Raw genomic sequence first — 20,757 nt, 5'->3', positions numbered from 1 at the left:
ATTACTAAATAACATTATATATTCTTTCTATATTATGCAGGAAAATTAAATAATGCATAATATAAAATCAATTAATTTATTTTAGATAATTTATCTAAGAATTTATTATTACAATAACATTATATAGTTGGCATATAACTTTGTTGACACATGTTCATTTGTATCCTTGTCCTTATCTTCATATTCTTCCTTTAGTTTAAATTTTCTGTAATAATTTATTAATTTCACTGAGGTATTCTGTTTCTAAGATATGCTAGGATTTCTTCTGTAGACTTTGCTAAAATTGCTTGTCTAGGTTGTTTGAAACAATTTCCAGATAAAGATAGATTCCTAAAAAAACTTGATGTTATATTCATATACGTATTTAATGAATATGATTTACTTATCTCGACTTACCGTAAGTTCTTCAAAGTGCCTAGTTCTGGCGGTACGAATCCAATGTTGTTATTAGCGAGATTTAATATCGCAAGTTTTTGCAATTTTTGAAAAGATGGTACATCAATATCGGTAATTAAATTGTCATTCGCTATTAATATCTCTAAAGAATTTATAGCATAAACAGATTCTGGTATTTCTTTATACCTATACAATATACCAATAAGTTTTAACGAGATTTGACTTACATATGTGTGAATATATATTGTAAAAGCAAAAATTGTAATGCAATAACGTAATTCATATAATATACGTTATTACATATTACATATAAATAGTGCATACTACCATACTGCATACAAGCGTACAATACCTGTTAAATGAGATATTAAGTTCTTGTAAATATTTAAGCAAGCCAAGATTGATGGGAAGTGATTGTAAAAGATTTCTGCTTAAATCCAAAATCTGTAGATACTTATATTTTTCACCAATCCATTCTGGTATATGTGTTAGTTGATTAGATGTCAGTTTTAAATCGGCGATTCTTTCAATTATGCATAATTTATCAGGTAAGATAGACAGCTTATTCCTACTTAAATCCACTGTACCTACATCGGCTTTGCATGCATTTTCAAGAACTTCTTGAGGTAGTTCAGTAAGATTTTGTCCAGCCAAACTGAGCAATTTTGTACTCTGCATTGTATACCTAAGTATAGTAAATTAATTAAAAATAATTTGCCACTGATAGTTCTCACTACAGTAAATATTAATTTAATTAAATCAGATACCTATCTGGATAAATATTTGTACTAGTATCTGCTACCACGTGCTCCTTCACATCCAAGTTTGTACTTTTAATACCCTGTCGTATATGTTTTAAAATTCGAGATGTACCGCATCGTATTATGTCGGTTCTAACATTCTGTATATCATTCCCGTCAATCGCAAATTGTTTTAAATTAGGTAGTAGGCCAATGTATTTTGGTATTCTATAAAACACAACAAATATTATTTCGAAAATATTTCATTAAAGTAAAATAATAATGTACACAAAGTAACATACAGAGTTAGTTTGTTGTGTGATAAATCAAAAATTTCTAGGTACACCAGTTTTATTATTTCTTCTGGTATTGTTTCAATTTGATTATTTCCTAATGTTAATGTTTTTAATTGTCCTACACCTTCTAAACAAGACATATCAATTTCCTATAAATTATGCAAAATAAACATTAAAAATCTATTATATATACATTTTCATTACATATAATGTTGTTATTAATATAAATTATTATAATATTTTATGAAAAATTAAACAATATATCTTTTTATAGATATATTAAATGCATTAAGAATTTTCTCTATGTATATAACTGAAATGCGTATATAAACTATTTATTTCTCCATAAATAATCACTATATATGCTTAGATCAGCATATAATAGTACGTACAGTAATGTTATTATCAGCCAAGTGTAGTACTCTTAATAGTATACAACCAGATATATCAGGAAATGTTGTTAATTTGTTTGATTGCAACATCACTGTTTCTACCTTCCTTAATTCACCCAGAGGTGGCAACATTTCCAACTGATTATAACTTGCATTTAACTTTTGTAATGCTATTTTCAAAAAATATGTATGCTTTTTATTAAATTTTTGTCATACAGGAAGAAGCAGTGTGAAACTGTTTTTCTTCTAACTGATATTATACATTAAACATATGATAAAAAAAATTAAATTAAACAAATCATATAAATAGACACATTATTGTAAATCATACCTCTCATATTTGTTAAATCAGGTGGCAATTCCTTTAACATATTATGACTTAAATCCAAGGAAGTTAGTCTTACTAAATATCCCATTCCAATTGGTAACTCAATCAAGTTATTATATGATAAATCCTAAACATGTGCAACATTTCAGAAGATCAAGTATACAAGTTTGTCTTAAAAACATATAAATAAGTTATTATAATATACCAGATAGGTCAACATCACAAAGTCTCCAACTGCTGGATCGAGCTCCTTTATACTATTATTTTTTAAATTTAATTCACGTAATTCATTTAGCTTATAAAATTCACGTGGAAATTTTTCCAATTTATTATTTGATAAATTTAGTATGTTTAATTTTTTTAAATTTCCTATTTCAGCAGGCAAATCTTCCAACCGATTATTGTGCAGCTGTAAAGATTAAAGTTTATTACATAGTGTTTTACATATATGCAATTTCTTCATATATAAAACTGTTATACTTACATATAATGTAGTTAACTCTGTTAAATTTTCTATTTGTGGATCAATTTTCTTTAAAGTATTACAACTTAAGTCCAATGTCTGGAGAGGTTCTTGTTCCCACCACCTTTCAGTTTCTTGTACATAATCAAGCTCAAAATGTAAATCCCTTATTTCTTCTTCAGTTAAATCATTTATATTCCATACTCTATTAGGTACTATAATAGATTTTGTTAGTTTTAACATAATTTAACTAATATGGATTTCAATTAAACATAAAATATGACACTTTTAAAAAAATAACTTACCTTGATACGCATATGATAATCTGATGATGATACTGTAAATATTGCTTGTTCTATTGCATTATTCACAATCTAACATGCAAAGCTATCTATGAATCGACATAAACAAATAGTTTCATGGCTACAATTGAAATTGAAAAGGTAATATATAATAACATTTATTTAATGATTCAGATTTCATGCTTTACATATATAAATGGGTGCAAAAATAAAAAAAGGTCCAAAAATGTAATGAATAACTTTTATTGTTTATCAGTAACGAAATTGAAAAATGAATTGCAACTAAAAAGCATTAAGCTGATAAGTATACGTTTATCGCTAACGTAATACTTTCTTTATGATATATATATTGAATAAAATGTATAATATTGTTGTAAGATAATGATATTTTGTATATGTAACAAATGTATAATTTATTTCCTATCACAATAAATAAAAAAACAATATATAAATGATAAATTATAGAAACTATAATGTAATACAGATGTGTGAACAAACATGCACATTATAGTATATGACTACTGCATCGAGATATCAAGCGTCTGAATGATATCGAATAACATTTATATATGTAATTTTGAAATAATATGGATACCCGTAAATAGTCCTCTCGATGAGAGGTTTAAATTTCCACTCTTTCTCGCGGATATAATAATAATTTCAGACAGTTCAGCATTATCGTCATTCTTCGTTCGTTTTTTAAACACTGCTAAATGATTAGCTTTTTTCTTTACGCCACTCATACTGTATCTATCACGTACATTGTTTACACATTGATATCCTCGGGATACGGGATGACTTAATCATGAATGTTCCCCCACTTTGTATGACAACGACATGTAAATCATATAATAATTATATATGCCGACAAAATAGCCAATATCGAATACAAGTTTATTTTGATGAATTCAGTAGAATTCGATCTTTTGTATCTATTGTTTAGTTTATTTGATATAACAAAGAGATTAGAGATAAATACAATCATTGTTTTAATTATTTCGTACTGTAGAAATTTAACTTCCTTATCTACTAAGATATAAATAACTATTTTAACATTGCATAAAAAACGAATAATCATTAATGACTGAAATAATGAGAGAAAATCTCCTTTCTGACACCTGTAATGAATTATAACAGAGCCATTGTAGTAAAGGAAATTTTTAAGACTCAGTACTAGAAGCATTTATAGGAACTTTAAGATAAAATGTTGCCACTAGGATGGTATTATTATCATATGGGGGCGGAATCGGCGGTTTCGATCCATTTGTGTGGGACTGTGGAAACTAATGTGTAGTCGAAATAATAGTTAAAATTATTAAATAACAAAAAATCAGTCTGTACTACTATTTAAGCAGTATAAAAATCTGAATTGCTTAAAGTGTGAAATCGTCTTGAAACTATAATCTTAAAAGTATACGTGATGCAACGCTAAAAATTTTTTAAATTATTGTTTTTACCACCTCTGATAGTAGCATATTTATTTTTAAATATTTAATCATTTAGTAAAATATTAATTATTCATCAATATGAGTGCGAATTCATCGAATTTTATTATGTTAAAAAAGCATATCCTTTTATTTATATTTATGCTGAGTCAAGTTAACAGTGAACAAGGAGATCATATACATACTACTATGCAGTATACTAAAGATAATTTTTCAACAGAAATTCAGAAGAAAAATCATTTTATCATGTTTTATGCACCTTGGTATGCATCCTATTTTAAAAAGATCTTTTTCTATATATTTATAAATTCATTGGAATAATATTATTACTGATATCAGTGTTATGTAGCCTTTACAATAAAGAATATTTACTTTTTTTAGGTGTGGTCACTGTCAAAGACTGGAACCTACATGGGAACAATTAGCTAAAATGTCAAACTTAGAGGATAAGAATATAAAAATTGCTAAAGTAGATTGTACTACAGATAACAGTTTATGCACAGAGCATGATGTTACTGGTTATCCTACGTATGCGTGATATAGATATATTCCACAAAATATTTGTGACATTATATGATATATACGTATACAATTATAAAGAAATAAACTTTAGGGTTCTTAATATTGCAGATTAAAATTTTTTAAAGCTGGAGAAGCCAAAGGTACTAAGTTCAGAGGTACAAGGGATTTGCCATCTTTAACATCTTTTCTTACTGCTCAGCTGGGTATATCCTTGGAAGTAATTATAAAAAACACGTATATTAGATTATAATATATGATAATATCCAATCTTAGTGTTCAATTGCTTTTTTTAAATTTTCTGAACTAGAGTGAAGATGAGGCACCAACACCTCCTGAACCAGTAAATGGTTTATTGGAATTAACGGAGGATACTTTCGACAAACATGTATCTACTGGCTATCATTTTGTAAAATTCTATGCACCTTGGTGTGGCCACTGCCAGAAATTAGCTCCTACCTGGGAAGAATTAGCTAATAGTTTACGTAATGATAATTATGTTAGTATTTCTAAAGTAGATTGTACACAACATCGTAGTGTTTGTGGACAATTTGATATAAAAGGATATCCAACATTGCTTTGGATTGAAGATGGAAAAAAGGTAAAATTTAAGTATCGTTTTTATCCTTTTTTTTTTTTTTTGCAGAAATTAAAATTTTTCTTTTCAAAAATTAATTTCAATAATATTTGGTATGTATGAATATATAGGTGGATAAATATGCTGGGCAACGCACTCATGAAGAGCTTAAAGTTTATGTATCAAAAATGCTTGAGAAAGGAAATGACCAAGCTAACACTAAGACTGAAAATTTAGATAGTACAACTCATACTGTACTCAGTTTAACTGGTGAGAGCTTTAAACATGGTATCGAAAACGGCATTTCATTCGTTAAGTTTTTCGCACCTTGGTGTGGGCATTGTAAACGTTTAGCGCCTATTTGGAAAGATCTTGGGAAAAAATTCTTAACAAACGACAATGTGAAAATAGCAAAAGTAGACTGTACTCTCGATGTAAGTAAAGAATTGTGCAATGAACAAGAAGTAGATGGTTTTCCGACTTTGTATTTATATCGCGACGGACTTAAAGTTTCTGAATACAATGGTGCTCGAAATTTAGACGATCTCACCGAATTTGTATTGAATTATATACAGCCGCATGACGAATTGTGATTATGCATATTTTTCTTGTAACTAATCTAATTTTAAAGCAATATCATTAACTTAAACTGATTTTATATTTATATTTATATATATAAATATATATAAATATATATATATATATATATTATATATATAACGTTTAATTTAATTATACATAAATGTAAGAAGCATCACATAAAAACCCCAAGGTAACCAGGCCATATATTTTTCATTTTTGTATAAAATATTAAAAGAAAATTATTACAGAACTATTATATTTTTGCGTGAACTAATCGTGTACTTCCAAAATATATTTATAAAATTACTCGTGTTTGCTGTGTTCCTATCAAGCCTGTTAAAAGCTTCAAAATATAAAGTTTATCATTAAATGGTTGAAGGATAAAATGAGCGTAACAACTGCCCACGTTGTTTATCTATGTACAGTGTTTTACGTTTTACGATTATTTCTCGTTCAAGATCACTTCTCGCTTTTACCAAACCTGCCTGCGTATCTTCGGCTCGTTTTAATTCCGCTAACATAGCTGATGTGCGTTCATTAAGTAATTTCACTTCTTCCACCAAACTAAATGAAGCATATTTTACGATAAATATGTTTTGTGCAAAGTTACAAGTAAATTAAATTTATATATCTTATAATGATTATTTAGTTATATTATATTATCAAGTATAATATATAATAGCTCATTGATAAGATACTTACGAGAATTGGGAAGTATCACGGCAACTTTCTACATTACGTCGTTGTAACCTGTTCGATAATCTTGTTTGCGCTACTTTCATCACGCAATCCAATCCTCTTGTTGAATGACGAAGCTCTTCTATAGATTTTTCAGTATTTGCAAGTTCGTGTAAACACTAAAAGAATTCTTATCATTACGATACGGCAATTTTACGTAATGAATTTTGAACTTACGCGAAGTAGTTCTTTTTCTAATTGTAAACGAATATCCTCAGTAAGTTTAATCTTTTGACTTAAAACCAGATCTACGCGAGTCGCTTGATCTCGGAGATTTTTAATGGAATTCTTATATGTAGAATCTAAAGTAAGTCTTAAATTTACAGATCTCTGCTTGGCTGCTTCTGCATCAGTTAAACTTTCTCGTGTGTAATGTTCATAACTCGAAGGTGTCGATTGTCTAACGAAAAAGAATTAATAATTTATACAAATTTCAAAATCTAATCTAAATTAATGCTAATTGTAAATTAAAACATTAATTCTGATACATACCCTGCTGGAAATCTTGTAGCTCCGAGTTTCCACAAGATAATGGGAGAATCATTTTTCAGTTGTATATTGCAGGAATCAATGTCATAAGCGTCAGTTTTATCAGTCCAATCCATTTCCATTCTTACTTTTGCTGCCTTTAATTCGATTAATTGCATTTCTATATGTTCCCGACTTCTACAAAGTAAATCGCGTATTTCTGAGCAAAGTGCTACCTCCTATAACAATTAATATGTATTTGCTACTATACGTATATTATTCCTACAATTGTTTTTTCTTTATACATTTACTATGTTATTAACGATATTAACTTTGGTAAGCTCTTCCTCTACTTCATCTCTAATAAGGTCAGACTCTAGTCGTTTTGATCGTAATTGTAGGAATTCGCCAGCGATAGATTCTGGAACTGTAAGGAGTGACAAAGAATGCTTTACTCGTCGATGTTCAGCTTCCAATAATTCTATCTCTTTCGTGATTTCAAGTATTAAATGTTCTAATTCGGTTTTCCAACGATATACTTCGTTTGCACGATTTTTTAAATTATCTGTCGATTTCAACTGTATCTTATCTGCTTCTTTATACGATCTTTCGACACATCGTTGTGCATTATTTACAGCAAGTCTAAAATATCATGCTTTTTATTATTATTTGAGCTAATAATATAAGATATCACGTTAATGTACAGGTTTGTTTGCATACTGTGCTTCTTGAATCTTCTCATCCGATTGTTTAAAAAATTTCTGATTATGAGCTCTCCATTGAGGTGCTCCAAAGCTAGTTACAGAATATCGATCAACAACTGGTCTAACTCCCGTTAAACCATCTTGAGGTGTAAAATTTACACGACCGGTTGCCCATGGACCAATCGCTTCCATTCGTTCTTCTGGTTGCGCCGGAAGCTCATCTCCTGGTTGAGGAAAATAAAGAGGCGGTCCGTCGCTTTTTTTAGTATAATCTATCCTTGGGCAAGGCTATATAAGTTATTTTTTAGAAAAAATGCTCAGAAACTCATTTGAAACAAAATAGTAAAATCAATTACTTCTCTCGATTCATGTAGTAAATAATATAAAAGTTACATAAGTGGTTATCTTAAACTAAAATTTACCGTATCCTGGACTTCGTCCAATTTAGTCGAATCTTGTTCAGTATTCATGTTAAATGTTCTCCTAATAAATTACTACTAAATTTCTACAGCTCTCGAGATTGCTTTAACACAAATTTCTGTTTTTATTACGAATGATTTTCGTAAGACAGTAACTATGCTGTCAATATATCCACAGAGAAGTGAGCGAAATTTATTGATTTAATACTCCGTAGCAACGAAATATTTTCTTTGTCGAGTAATTAAATGACTTCGGTAATGATTTAGCAAAAGTTATTGAAAGATGATTGAAAATATCGTTTCTATATATAAATATCGTTTCAATGAAATATAAAATGTTATAAACCACAAGAAGTATTCTTTTAAATGCGTTGATTTATCAATTTAAATAATGAGATTATGTAGTTTTATACCTTATAGATTACCGAAAAATATTTATTATAAAAATGTAATCGCGTGCGTTTGAACGTCAATATATATATATATAGGTACATATATAGATATGTGTGTGTACATATTTATTTCAGATAAAAGTACGAGCAGATGTAACCTTATCTCAAATAGCTATGCTATTTAATTAATTCTTGTGACAAAAACTACAATATAAATAATATATGTAGTAATATAAATATTTATTACATAAAAGACAATAGATAAACGTTTTAACAAAAATATGTAGCAATAAATCATGTCTATTGTAAAATATTGTTTTCGTTTATGATAAGTATTTTGTATCTTTAAATACATATGTATGCAGTTAATTGACTTCGAATAAAGTTAGGAGGTTCGTTCTCGTGATAATATTTGATAACAACAAGAAGCAGTATTTAATGCGCTGCTCCATATATGTTGAATTATTTATTGATAGTACGGTGACTACCGCTGAGTGCGTCTGACGAGATACATCTGCAGAAATGAATCGTAAAATGCCGGATATTAAATATACTCAGGTAAATTGTTTAGCTGTAGAAGATATAAAAATTAATTTTTATAAGAAGAAACATATAACCTTTAATCATATCTTATAAAAATTACACATACGTAGTCTATATCTTATATTCTGACAAATAATCATAGATGTTGACACCAGAATAGTAATAAGAACAATAATAATGAAACTTATATTAACATTAATATCACATATTTTCAGTTATTTATAAATAATGAATTTATGGATTCAGTGAGTCGTAAAAAGTTTCCTACTATAAATCCAGCTGACGGTACTGTTATTGCAGATATCTCTGAAGGTGATAAGGTATTATACTTTAATTTTGTAATCTTCGTTATATTATGGAAAATTTTTTATATCAAATATTAGGTTATCTTAGATATTTACTTTCTTTAATATAGGCAGATGTAGATAAGGCAGTTGCAGCTGCAAGTCAAGCATTTAGTAGAGGATCAGATTGGCGAAATATGGATCCATCTGTTCGTGGAAAACTTATGAACAAAGTATATTATTTGTTTTATAATTGAATAATATTTTTAATAAGCTTTATGTTAACATTTTTATATTTAATTATAATATTTGGATGTATATAGTTTGCAGATCTTATTACAAGAGATTTGGAATATATTGCCACTCTTGAAGTCTTGGATAATGGAAAAACATACTCAAATGCAGTTTCCGATATAGAAGCCAGCATAGATACAATTCGTTATTACGCTGGATGGTGTGATAAGATTTTTGGAGACACTATTCCAGTAGGTATGTTTAACATCTGTAAGTAAACGAGCGGTGTTTCATAAATGCTCATGTACAATATTTGTTATTTAGATGGAAATCTTGTTTCACTTACACGCAAGGAACCGATTGGTGTAGTAGGACAAATTATCCCTTGGAATTATCCTTTTCTTATGTTGGCGTGGAAATGGGGTCCAGCATTGGCTACTGGATGTACTATTGTTTTGAAGCCAGCTGAACAAACTTCTTTAAGTGCTCTTTATGCCGCAGCACTTGCTAAAGAGGCTGGATTTCCACCCGGCGTTATAAACGTTATTACCGGTTATGGTCCAACAGCTGGTGCAGCTATCGCCGAACATCCAGGAATTCAAAAAGTTGCATTCACTGGGTCTACAGAGGTATCTTGTATATATCGTTAATTATTATACTAATTCACAAAGCTATATTAACATTTGGTATATGATTTATAGGTTGGTCATCTGATAATGGCAGCTTCTGCTAAGAGTAATCTTAAACGTGTTTCTCTTGAACTCGGTGGCAAAAGTCCATTGGTTATTTTTGATGATGTTGACAGTATGTTGATAAAACACTTATTAAATTATTAACATATAACAGTATAAGAGAATTAATAAGTATGTACATTAACTTCTAGTCGAAAAAGCGGCTGAAATTGCTTATAATGCGATATTTGCGAATCATGGACAAAACTGTTGTGCCGGTTCACGTACTTTCGTACATGCTAAAATTTATGATCAATTCGTTGCTTGCGCTAAACAATTAGCGTTGAAAACAAAAGTCGGTGATCCTTTTGATGCTGAAACTCAACAGGGACCACAAGTTGATCGAGAAATGTTTGATAAAGTTTTAGGTTTAATTAAATCAGGAAAGGAAGAAGGAGCTGTATTAGAAGTTGGTGGAGAACGTCACGGCAATGTTGGTTATTTTATCAAGGTATAATTTTTTAAGTGAATGTTTTTTATATCATTTGTTTTTTTGTGTGACCATCTTAATGTTAATTTAAGCCTACCGTTTTTTCAAACGTGACTGACGATATGAGAATTGCAAAAGAAGAAATATTTGGACCTGTTCAATCTATTTTAAAATTTGAAACGATGGATGAAGTTATCGAACGTGCAAACAATACAAATTATGGCCTTGCCGCTGGTGTTCTTAGTAAAGATATTGATAAAGCTTTGACGTTTGCACAAGCAGTACAAGCTGGAAGCGTTTGGTAAAGATTTCATAGCAATTCTGTATTCGTTATATGTATGTTTGACAGAGCTTAATGGAACTTTACTTAAAAAAATTATCGTCGAATAGGGTAAATTGTTACGATGCTATCACGCCTCAAACTCCCTTTGGAGGATTCAAACAGTCGGGAATAGGTCGTGAGCTGTAAGTTTGTCAGCATTTAATCAAATGACTTTGAAACAAAATATACATTGTTACCTTTATATTTTAGTGGCGCAGAAGGGTTAAAAGAGTATCTTGAGACTAAGACAATATCTATTAAAGTGCCAACACGTAATTAAAAATATTATGTATGTATTTTATTACGTATCGTTAAAGTTTATATAAATCTATATTTTAATAAAATTATTGCATATATTTTCAAAATTCATTTACAAATGTACGTAAACGTATATAGGAATTATCAATGAACTAATTGTTAATAAAATAACAATGAATAAAGAATCAAACTTTTAACCACATGATTCAAATGATATCTTTATTAAAAACATAAATAATATATTTAATATATTATTATATATGAGTTCTAACATGGTAGTAATCTAATATTTAAATACATCAAAATCATTGACACATATACGCCAAAGTTTCAATATCTTTTATACAGAAAAAATCTGTTTGACTATCTAATCATCTGGTGGAATTCCCAATTCTTCGTCAGACCACTCTATTGGACGTATTTCAGGGAAGTGACCCTAAATGTACAAGAATATAAATCGAATATTTAACATAAAGTAGAAAATATGTGTGTGTGCATAATATAGTATAAAATGCAATAAAATGTATCAAATACAGAAAATTATTCATTTAAGTATCTTGTATTTTAAAAAATACTAATTATTGCAAAATATCTTTTCAAATAAAGTATGCTGACGATAATTATATTACTTACAGTAATATGCTCATAATCGTGCCACGCGTTCCAGAAGATCCACCACCATACCACTCCGCCAACGCATTCAGCTATTATTTTCCAATGTCTTTTAGGTTCAGTCACTGTACGATAGGTCCAACTAAAAATATTTGATAATTTGAATCAATTACTTCTTTGAGACAATGAATTTACAATGAGTTCTTAGATGTGCTTGAGATAGGATACATTATACATATTTATTACATATGAATTATATGTATGACATATTATTATGTGTGTGTGTGTATGTGAATAATTCCTATATTTCTGAATATATTATAAATATTAAAAATTTTACGGTAAATACAAGAGTACACAAATCTAACCTCATTTCAAATAGAGGTTATGTAATATATTTACCATTTACGAATCTGTTGTAAATTCACTCCAGTCTGTTTTCTTCCATTTAATTCATATATGTTTCTCAAAATTGATGGGCCACGCGACAGCAACATTTTTCAGCTGTTATAATTTCAATCAATGATCTTGATTCCCGTTCACGGTAAGACCATCCCTACTGGGGATGCTAAGAAACTAACTGATACAACCATGTAAGATTAAATAGTATTTCTATCATATACATATGTATATATGTATACTCACCTACTACATATAAATTGCTCCTTTGCAAAATTGTAAAAAACGGTATTTTTATACTTTTTGCATAAAAATGTATCAATTCTGTAATTAATCAATTACCTGCGTATACACATTAACCGTACCGAACTAAAGTTTCGGATTGACACACGTCGAACGCAGTTAGCTGGTTAAAGGGTTTTAATTTGTTAAAATATTTAGATTTACTATATAACATCCAGACTGCAATATTTTAGGTCTGAGTTTCTCTTTTCGAACGTATTTTGAGAAGATTTTTCGCGGAAATGAACGATTTTTAAAATTCGTCCTTATGAACAAGGTTTTAACTTCAGGAATCTGCGTTACCGGCCGCCTCACAGTGACCGGAAATTAAAAAATGATCCAAATCTAATCCAATACTCACGATTCGAATCCATGCAGAGTGTAAACCATACGGTAAGTTAAGATTATCAAATTTAAAAAAGTGCTCGTCAAAATTCGCGAGGACGTCACACAACGACAGGTTGACCGAAACTTTTTACACCATATTTCCGTGAAAAACGACGTTCATTTTTGGCTTCAGCGATCCTACAAAACCGTAGGAAATGTTATTTTAGTCGAATATTTTGCAGTCTGCAGATACTGCGGTAAGATCCTATTTTTTAATAGTATAATATTTTGGACGCTATTAGTGCATTTGAAAGACATAAATAAGAATTTCGTTCATCTTTGCAAAGTCGATAACAGCGAATGTTCGTTGTTGTAGACTTAACTTAAAAAATAGAATAAACGTAGTTATTGCAAGCTTTTCGTAATAGATATCGTTTGTTACAAAGTCATTTGGTCGTTAAGAAACAAATCATGCGATGATCTCTTCTTTTCTCACCTTGGTATTTCAATTTAATCAAAATCAAATTCTTGATAACTCAAGGTCTTGATAAAGTGATATTTTCTTCGTGCGTAATATTTCTTCCTCTCATTTCCTGCCGTTTTTTTTTTTTATGTACTAATCCTATAAATAAATATGTTACAGATGAAGTACGAGTTTTATCCACATCTGGTTATTTAGCACTTACGTGTCAAGTACGCAAGATAAGGGCTCGTATGTAGAATTCTATGATTTAAAGAAAATAATCAAAGAAAATTGAATTGCACTGTATACAACGTTATTAATTTTTCCGTAGCTTTAATTTGTTTCAGGAACCATTGTAAGATCAATGGATTAAGATTAATATCTCACGTACTATCCATTTCCTTATCACATTTAGATCCTTAGATATAGATAAGTAGAAACTCGAACCATTAATAAAGATTTAGCGAATATCGTGCGAGATTATCAACAACGATGCACGAAGATAAATTGGAATATCGTTACCCGTTTTTGGTTTTCGAACTATTCCGAATAACTTTATTCGCCAAAATTAAATTTTTTTACTCTCCTATGTAACGAACCTGGCTTCGACTGTCTTTCGTCGTAACTATTTTTTTTTTTTTTTTACGAGATTAATTTAAGGCTACTTAACAACTGATGAAAGTCGTTCAAACATATCAGCTGCGAGATACTCGCCATTACGGGTGAAACGAGCGGGCTCGAAAAAGCGAGGGTAGTCTCGCAGTTGAGTCGCGAGCAAGCTGACTCTCATTGGTCTATCGCAGGGTTTACGATTCGCGATTAACCATCTGGTTCACGGTAGCAACCCCTGAAGGTATACACGTCATTGGTCCTCCTATCGTAACTTTTCCCCAACGTGAGCCCTAATAAAAGTTTTATAGTGGCTTCCGACCAATATCTTTCCTCGACAAAACGCGATCTCCCAAGTACTATACCTGGATTCGTTACAGTGATCGTGTATAAAATATGTCTACGTACGTATTTTTTAAATGAATTATGATTATATTACAATAAAAAAAAAATGGTGATTTGCGAGAACCTAACGGGTTACCCATACGTTTTATTTTCTACTAGTATAAACTAAATGTTTCTCACTCTCGTGGCGGATTAACGCGACATATTTGCTAGGACAATCGTGAGAATTGAATTATAACCGACATACAGATATGTCTATCGTGATTTAGAGCCGCATATGTGCAAATTTACTTTACTTGTGCAAAGCAGTAGATAATACGTAGCGTATCGTACGAAAGATACGAGATCGTAAAAGAATATTCGTTAAGAAAGCGATAAACGAGACGAATAAGATAAATTTGTACATACAACGCGTCCATTGAGTCCTCTTGTAAACGCGAATCAAATGTTCTTCATTCTTGTGGAGTAAAATCTTATATCGAGATCGAAGTCGAATTATTACGCGCTCGTGCATGCATGACGTGATACCGCATCCTGATTGTCGATTTATAATTTTACTATCGCAATGGTAGACTGGTGTTTACAGGCGTTCTCGAGAGACCGGAATTTATTGATGATCCGTCGAGGGGCTCGCGGTACGTTTTACGATACCACTTGGAGGATTTTTATCTAGCCACCCGGCAGCTTTTATCATTTGAAAAACGCACCGTTTGCTGTTTTTCCTTTATCGTCCAATAAACTCGGTTCAATTGCAAATTCCTGGCTACGCGAAATGTTCTTCCGTTATCCGTCGCACTCCAAGCGGAGGAAACGATGTTCGTTCTGGCTACCCATTTGTCGGATAGTCTGTTTAGCAAGGGAAAAAGTATGGATAGACTTTAGTCGTACTCGTTCCGACGCTTATCGTATGTAGAGACCCTTTGCTTGTTTGGAGAACGTTGTCAGAAAATGATTAAACGGATCGATAGCTATTCTCCCTGTAGAGAACGATTCAATGCGAAATCCATTACAAAGGATAATCGAGGAGATCATAGATCGGTACGAGAAGCACCAAATTATCCAACTTGCTCTGAATTATATACATGGCGGCCAATGTGCATAAGAGAATAATCGTAACTTTTCATTCTTTGTCATAACGAAAGGAAAAGATGGACAACTCCGTTTCACTTTTTTCGTGTCTGAGAAGAAAAATACTATGTCAAGCGTCACCAGCAGGAACCGAGTAATCTTTACGCATAAACAAATTCCCTTTTCGTCCGAAAACTTTAAAAATTAATTCAACAACGTAGGTCTAGCCCACTGTACCTATCTGCGTGACAATATCTCCTTTTCCGACGAATTTTCACACTTGCGATCTTACCTTTCATTTCCATATGGTATTAGACACGGCGTTTCAATGTCGTTTCTTCGATTACTCATCCCATTGAATTGCAAATAAATTAATAAATACAGGCGATCGGGCTTTCAATGGTTGACGCTGAGTAGAAAGCATCTTGCGTCGCGTCGGTCGGCCACGTTATCTCGAGCACACCCTTCGCGATAGTTTCACCCTCTTTTCGTACCGCCCCTTCTATTCCCAGCGTGAGCGTTTCACGAGGATTATATCAAAAGCTAAAGGGTGTTACCATGGATACACGAGCAGCCATGTTGGTCCAGGGGCGTGAGAGACGGAAAAGCCCTATGAAAAATTCGATAATTCCGGGCTGCCTGGAAATGGCGATGTATCTACTTGCGAGACTCGTTGTCCGAGGAATTTTCAGATAAATGTAATTAAAAGTAGGAAGCAAAGTATCTTGTCACGTTGCATTTCCTATTCCGGTCGAAGCGATATAAAAATGTTTGACTCGCTCTGAAAGGCGTAAAAACGGAAGCCTACTCGCGACCGATATTCAACTTATGTTTTAAGAACGTTTTAAACGTTGACCTTGTGTCGTAGAACGTACGCAATTGTTTCTCACTTGGTCGCTCGAACAAACTTTTGTACGTGTTGATTTATTTATTTTCCTGACCGGTGAAAAGACATCGCCCCGTTTAAGTAGAAAAAGATCGTCGCGAATAAGATCTCACCAATCACACGCGATAAATGGTAAAAAAAAAAAAAAAAGAAGAAAGAATTGCGAGTACATTTGGTGTTTTGGGCGTAGCAAACGTTACGCAACACGCGTCCAACTGAACCGCAGAATCGAAGCAAACTGGTACCGAGGAGAATCGAAGACGAAAACGAACCCCGAGAAAAAGATAAAAAAGATAATAAAACGGAGCTGAGACGAAGCCGTAGCTAAAATTGTAAAATATAATACGGAGATGCACTCTTTGAGGTACAGGTAGAATATCGCGACGTGGAATTCCTTCCACCAAAGGATTTAGATGAATGGACGGTCGGAGTTATGTTTTTATTGCACCTGTATGACGGCTACTCCGAAAACTTCCGATTGAAAGGCGAGGTGCAGCTGGAACCGAACGCAGCCGAGGCGTGTAAGAAAAACGTCGAAAAAACATATAATTCTTCCGATTGTGAAGAAAATCGGACAATCGTACGGAGTTTGAGAATTTTTATCGAAAGATGTTCTACCTGAGCGCACGATCGAAACGCCAAGTAAATATCGTATTAGGATCGAGTTACTAAAAACCAAGTCGCTCTTTCGATGTACGCGACAGAGGAAAGTTAAAAAGATAGAGAGGAAAAACGCGTAAGTTTTCAAAGTTGAATTATGGTTGACAAGAACGATGAATAATTATAGCGTGTACGCCGCGATAGGCGACCGTTATCAAGAAGATAAAAAACGTTTGATAGAAAAATTCGTAACGCTCGACAAATATACGCGTCGAACTCGGTCGACTTGTTGAGCGATTGACCAACCGGTACTCGTCCAAATGACACGCTGTCATCTCTCTATGTAACGCACAGTTAGAACGAAAACGAAGGAAAATGCGAGGGCAAGGACTTTGCGAGGATCAAGGAGAAGATGTTGGACGGGAGCGTGTAGTTTATAACGGTCTTCTTTACACGCTAATATCTTCCGTTTCCTTGGAAACGATCGCGGAACGCGTTTCTTCTCGAGCAGTAACGTCCGTCAATATGTCTCCCCTACAAGCTTCAGGGTGGCAATCGTCGCCTCCGTACGCTACCGATGTGGCAACAGCTGCCGAATCGTCAGTTGGTTCGACCGATGCATCCGGAGGACCGATAAGAGCAACATTCGCCTTTCTTTCGAGACGTCAGTCGCGCGTTTTGTCGTACCGTTCCGTCCATTGGAATCGCGATTGGACGTTCTCGAAGTAAGTTTATAAGCTACGGTATTTCACGATTGTATTTTCTCCACGACAACCGTCTTCCAATGTCGATGTGCGCGAAACGTTTTATTAGAGCACGTGACTTCTATTCCTTATTTTTATTCATTAGCTTCGCGTATTCTTCATTCTTCGTCTTCCGAATAAATTTCAGATAACGCGAAGATACACGAAATTATTTTGCGAAAACGAGCTACGGTTTCAAGGATAGGATAATGCTAATTTTTCCGTAGTATCTATATAACCGCGTACAAATATATTCGTTGCAGATTTAAAGCGCGTGGAGCAACTCTTGTCGTTGTATTTTTCTTCGCGCTTTAACGGCTCGCGACTATGGCGATCAAGTTCGGAGACGTTGCCAAAGCAATTACTTTCGCTCGTCTAAGAATATGGTTGTCCAGCCGGTCATCAATCATCGCTTCATAAATCTAGCGGGATCCCAGCGTATTCGACAAAACCCGCAAGAAGATCGTAAACGTAACACCAATGGAGATTAGTTTACATCGTGATCGCGGTTTCTCGCATTTTGTTGGTCGAGGGGCTGTTATCGTTGTTTAGAAATTTTCCTCGTGTTATTTGTGCAAGGCCTTTGCACGGAACACGGTTGCATCGTGAAAGGAATAAGATTATTTTGCAAATAAAGAAACGCTTCGTTTGTATCACGGCACTTTACCGAATTTCTCAAATTTCGCGCTATCGGTTTTTAGTAGCTCGATCGCCGTTTGTGTATTTGTTCCAGTAAGATCAATTTCGTGAATTTTATCTCTTCCGGAAACGAGAAATACCGGTGATCTTTCCATCTTTAAACGTTTCTCTCTATTATGTAAATAATCGCAATGAAGACAGAGTTGAGAAAACTGCGTGTTTTCTGGACGAGCCGAGAAGAAGCCAGAAAGCTTGTGCGTACCAACATATTCGAGTGGACTCGATATTTTCGGTTCGTAACGTTTTATGAACGGTAATAACCGGCAACCCTTAGAGAACGTTACAGCTTTTTCTTTTGGAGAAATCCATACAGCGCGTTCTAAGAGCTCGATACTTCGTTGTAACTTCGTTGTCGAGAGTTAAAATTGTAATTTATTTATTGAAATTTAACTCGATTCAGTTTATACTTGATAACTTAAAAAGCATTTGGTATTTACACAGGCAGAAACGTTTCATTTCCGAATACTATTAAAAGTTATAACATATTTTAACATAAATCAACGTAACAAAAAATTCCTCGTACGATCAAATATATTAGACGCGTCTGTCTGATATCTAACAATGTACATATAACGTTACATAGCGTATAACGCGTAAGGATATTTCGAATTAGACGAAAAGATCTCAAATTTTCTTCATTGGTTATATTTTCGAATTCGTGTAGCACGCTAGGTCTGTATCTATGCTCTATATATTTAATAATATAACGTAGAAAATACATATGTAGTTTGCGAATGGTATTAGAAATCTATATTATCGACTGTTCGCTGTGCAGAAAAGAAGTTTGGGAGAGTCGTCGTAAGAGGGCAGACGCGTAGAACGCGTGCTACCTACGTTACCATCGTTTAAAAAAGGCAATAGTAACCTGTTATATAGAATGCCTTAGAATCCTTCGAAGATACTTGTAGTCTGTCCAACGAGACGAGGCAGTAAACGTAAACAAAACTTGATTGCAGCCACGGCAATCAAATTTTATCTACGTTTACTGTCTCGTCTCGTTGGATAGACTAGACTGTGTACACACGTATTTACAACGATTTCAAACGATCGAGGATCGATGAACGTAAGTCAGACATATTTGTTTATCCTATAAATGATATTATCTGCGATATTTTGAATTAACAAATATACACGCATTTCTTTTGTTATTCATAGAGCTTTAGCGCTCATAGAAGTAACGATATTCGACGTAACCAGTTAATTCACGTTAGATTGTAAATAAAAGTAGTCGTTTTTCCAAACATACAGGTTAGAAGATATCGCATAGTGCGAGGTATCGATGTTCCACGCAACGTCGCATTCCAAGTCACGGAGTAGTCGTAATGTTTGCTTTTCCTCGTTCGACGAATTTCACCAGCGTCGTTTCTACTTGGAGACGGCGCGTATGGAAAAAAGGCAACAAGGCTAACGGCGAAGGTTGACCGAAAGGTACGAACGACGGAGCTTTTAAAGCTGCACCGCGTATTTGTTTGCGAGCCGTGTTAATTCGTCGAACAAATAACCGGCGACGGCCCTCGGACCACGAACGATTCGAAGCCGTTGCAAATGATCAGTTCCTCGCGGGCAATACGTGTAACTGCATTGCGTCTCACAGTTCCGTCGCGTAACCTTTGAAAAAAGGCAAATCGACGCTGCTTCGTGTTGGGTGCAGTGATGTCTCAAGCAACGGACGCTTCGTGTCGAGTATACGTTAGTTGCTCGCGATGAATTATCGAGGTACTTTCTCGCTAACCTTTTTCCTTTCGTACATTACTTACCCTGTTATCTCTCCTTTCTGTTTCCGTAATGTCCGTCATGAATTTTACAGTCACGGTGCTAAGATTTATAATCTTCGGAGCGTTTCGACGAATCAAACTTCGTAGCGGTAACAAGGCGAAGCAACGCCGATCTTTAAATTACGACTATCTGCTCGCTAGAAGAGAAAGGAACACACAGGTTTCGTATTCGAAAGCGAATATTTATACGAATATTGTACGAACGTCGCTCGACTACGAATCGAAAGCGTGTTACAAGCAGCGATTTCTTTCAGTTTGATCTCGAGTCGGTTTTCATCGGTTTACTCGAGCTGCTCTACGGCGAAGCTACCTCCGTATCGCGACAGCCTGTTCGATCGAGGTATGTTTTTCGACGCTTTGAATCGAGGAATGAGCATTCTCTCTTT

The 20,757-nt window shown here is 33.2% G+C and overlaps 5 protein-coding genes across 5 annotated transcripts; 2 read left to right on the top strand and 3 right to left on the bottom strand.

The window, feature by feature from the left end:
* Positions 1-62: 62 nt before the first annotated feature.
* LOC126875474 (leucine-rich repeat-containing protein 40-like) lies at positions 63-3,958 on the bottom strand. The gene is made up of 10 exons (XM_050638409.1): positions 3,513-3,958; positions 2,637-2,830; positions 2,358-2,561; positions 2,156-2,279; positions 1,825-1,994; positions 1,439-1,581; positions 1,164-1,364; positions 749-1,081; positions 397-582; positions 63-330 (listed from the first exon to the last, which is right to left on the bottom strand). The coding sequence occupies exons 1-10, from the start codon at positions 3,658-3,660 to the stop codon at positions 225-227; spliced, it is 1,809 nt and encodes a 602-aa protein (XP_050494366.1). The 5' UTR covers positions 3,661-3,958; the 3' UTR covers positions 63-224.
* Positions 3,959-4,168: 210 nt separating this feature from the next.
* Positions 4,169-6,346, top strand: LOC126875481 (thioredoxin domain-containing protein 5 homolog). Its single transcript, XM_050638430.1, has 5 exons — positions 4,169-4,625; positions 4,744-4,890; positions 4,993-5,101; positions 5,192-5,482; positions 5,590-6,346. Exons 1-5 carry the CDS (start codon positions 4,444-4,446, stop codon positions 6,049-6,051), a joined length of 1,191 nt encoding a protein of 396 aa, XP_050494387.1. The 5' UTR covers positions 4,169-4,443; the 3' UTR covers positions 6,052-6,346.
* On the bottom strand, positions 6,225-8,806 carry LOC126875477 (tektin-4). The gene is made up of 7 exons (XM_050638412.1): positions 8,373-8,806; positions 7,967-8,238; positions 7,579-7,888; positions 7,271-7,485; positions 6,956-7,178; positions 6,743-6,897; positions 6,225-6,604 (listed from the first exon to the last, which is right to left on the bottom strand). The coding sequence occupies exons 1-7, from the start codon at positions 8,418-8,420 to the stop codon at positions 6,406-6,408; spliced, it is 1,422 nt and encodes a 473-aa protein (XP_050494369.1). The 5' UTR covers positions 8,421-8,806; the 3' UTR covers positions 6,225-6,405.
* A 205-nt stretch (positions 8,807-9,011) lies between these two features.
* On the top strand, positions 9,012-11,594 carry LOC126875476 (aldehyde dehydrogenase X, mitochondrial). The gene is made up of 10 exons (XM_050638411.1): positions 9,012-9,319; positions 9,520-9,624; positions 9,720-9,821; positions 9,912-10,077; positions 10,147-10,451; positions 10,524-10,626; positions 10,706-11,004; positions 11,076-11,284; positions 11,374-11,448; positions 11,516-11,594. The coding sequence occupies exons 1-10, from the start codon at positions 9,284-9,286 to the stop codon at positions 11,583-11,585; spliced, it is 1,470 nt and encodes a 489-aa protein (XP_050494368.1). The 5' UTR covers positions 9,012-9,283; the 3' UTR covers positions 11,586-11,594.
* Positions 11,595-11,763: 169 nt separating this feature from the next.
* LOC126875485 (NADH dehydrogenase [ubiquinone] 1 beta subcomplex subunit 2, mitochondrial-like) lies at positions 11,764-13,128 on the bottom strand. The gene is made up of 4 exons (XM_050638435.1): positions 12,821-13,128; positions 12,578-12,751; positions 12,197-12,317; positions 11,764-11,999 (listed from the first exon to the last, which is right to left on the bottom strand). The coding sequence occupies exons 2-4, from the start codon at positions 12,670-12,672 to the stop codon at positions 11,931-11,933; spliced, it is 285 nt and encodes a 94-aa protein (XP_050494392.1). The 5' UTR covers positions 12,673-12,751; positions 12,821-13,128; the 3' UTR covers positions 11,764-11,930.
* Positions 13,129-20,757: the final 7,629 nt, after the last annotated feature.

This window comes from Bombus huntii, chromosome 18 (assembly GCF_024542735.1).
Source record: "Bombus huntii isolate Logan2020A chromosome 18, iyBomHunt1.1, whole genome shotgun sequence".
NCBI classification, from domain to species: Eukaryota; Metazoa; Arthropoda; class Insecta; order Hymenoptera; family Apidae; genus Bombus; species Bombus huntii.
Note: the sequence above shows the minus strand (reverse complement) of the source record. Positions and strands in the feature narration are given on the sequence as shown.

Excerpts from the sequence above, each read along its gene's own strand:
- LOC126875474 (XM_050638409.1), bottom strand. The coding sequence starts at position 3,660 with ATGAGTGGCGTAAAGAAAAAAGCTAATCATTTAGCAGTGTTTAAAAAA. Across the intron at positions 2,280-2,357 it reads TTGTGATGTTGACCTATCTG|GATTTATCATATAATAACTT; the intron begins GTATATTATAAT and ends GCACATGTTTAG. Across the intron at positions 1,082-1,163 it reads ACAAATATTTATCCAGATAG|GTATACAATGCAGAGTACAA; the intron begins GTATCTGATTTA and ends TACTATACTTAG.
- LOC126875481 (XM_050638430.1), top strand. The coding sequence starts at position 4,444 with ATGAGTGCGAATTCATCGAATTTTATTATGTTAAAAAAGCATATCCTT. Across the intron at positions 4,626-4,743 it reads ATCATGTTTTATGCACCTTG|GTGTGGTCACTGTCAAAGAC; the intron begins GTATGCATCCTA and ends TACTTTTTTTAG. Across the intron at positions 5,483-5,589 it reads GGATTGAAGATGGAAAAAAG|GTGGATAAATATGCTGGGCA; the intron begins GTAAAATTTAAG and ends ATGAATATATAG.
- LOC126875477 (XM_050638412.1), bottom strand. The coding sequence starts at position 8,420 with ATGAATACTGAACAAGATTCGACTAAATTGGACGAAGTCCAGGATACG. Across the intron at positions 7,486-7,578 it reads TAGAGGAAGAGCTTACCAAA|GAGGTAGCACTTTGCTCAGA; the intron begins GTTAATATCGTT and ends TAATTGTTATAG. Across the intron at positions 6,605-6,742 it reads CGTGATACTTCCCAATTCTC|TTTGGTGGAAGAAGTGAAAT; the intron begins GTAAGTATCTTA and ends TGCTTCATTTAG.
- LOC126875476 (XM_050638411.1), top strand. The coding sequence starts at position 9,284 with ATGAATCGTAAAATGCCGGATATTAAATATACTCAG. Across the intron at positions 9,822-9,911 it reads GTGGAAAACTTATGAACAAA|TTTGCAGATCTTATTACAAG; the intron begins GTATATTATTTG and ends GGATGTATATAG. Across the intron at positions 11,005-11,075 it reads ATGTTGGTTATTTTATCAAG|CCTACCGTTTTTTCAAACGT; the intron begins GTATAATTTTTT and ends TGTTAATTTAAG.
- LOC126875485 (XM_050638435.1), bottom strand. The coding sequence starts at position 12,672 with ATGTTGCTGTCGCGTGGCCCATCAATTTTGAGAAACATATATGAATTA. Across the intron at positions 12,318-12,577 it reads TTACAACAGATTCGTAAATG|TTGGACCTATCGTACAGTGA; the intron begins GTAAATATATTA and ends AAATATTTTTAG. Across the intron at positions 12,000-12,196 it reads ACGATTATGAGCATATTACT|GGTCACTTCCCTGAAATACG; the intron begins GTAAGTAATATA and ends TTGTACATTTAG.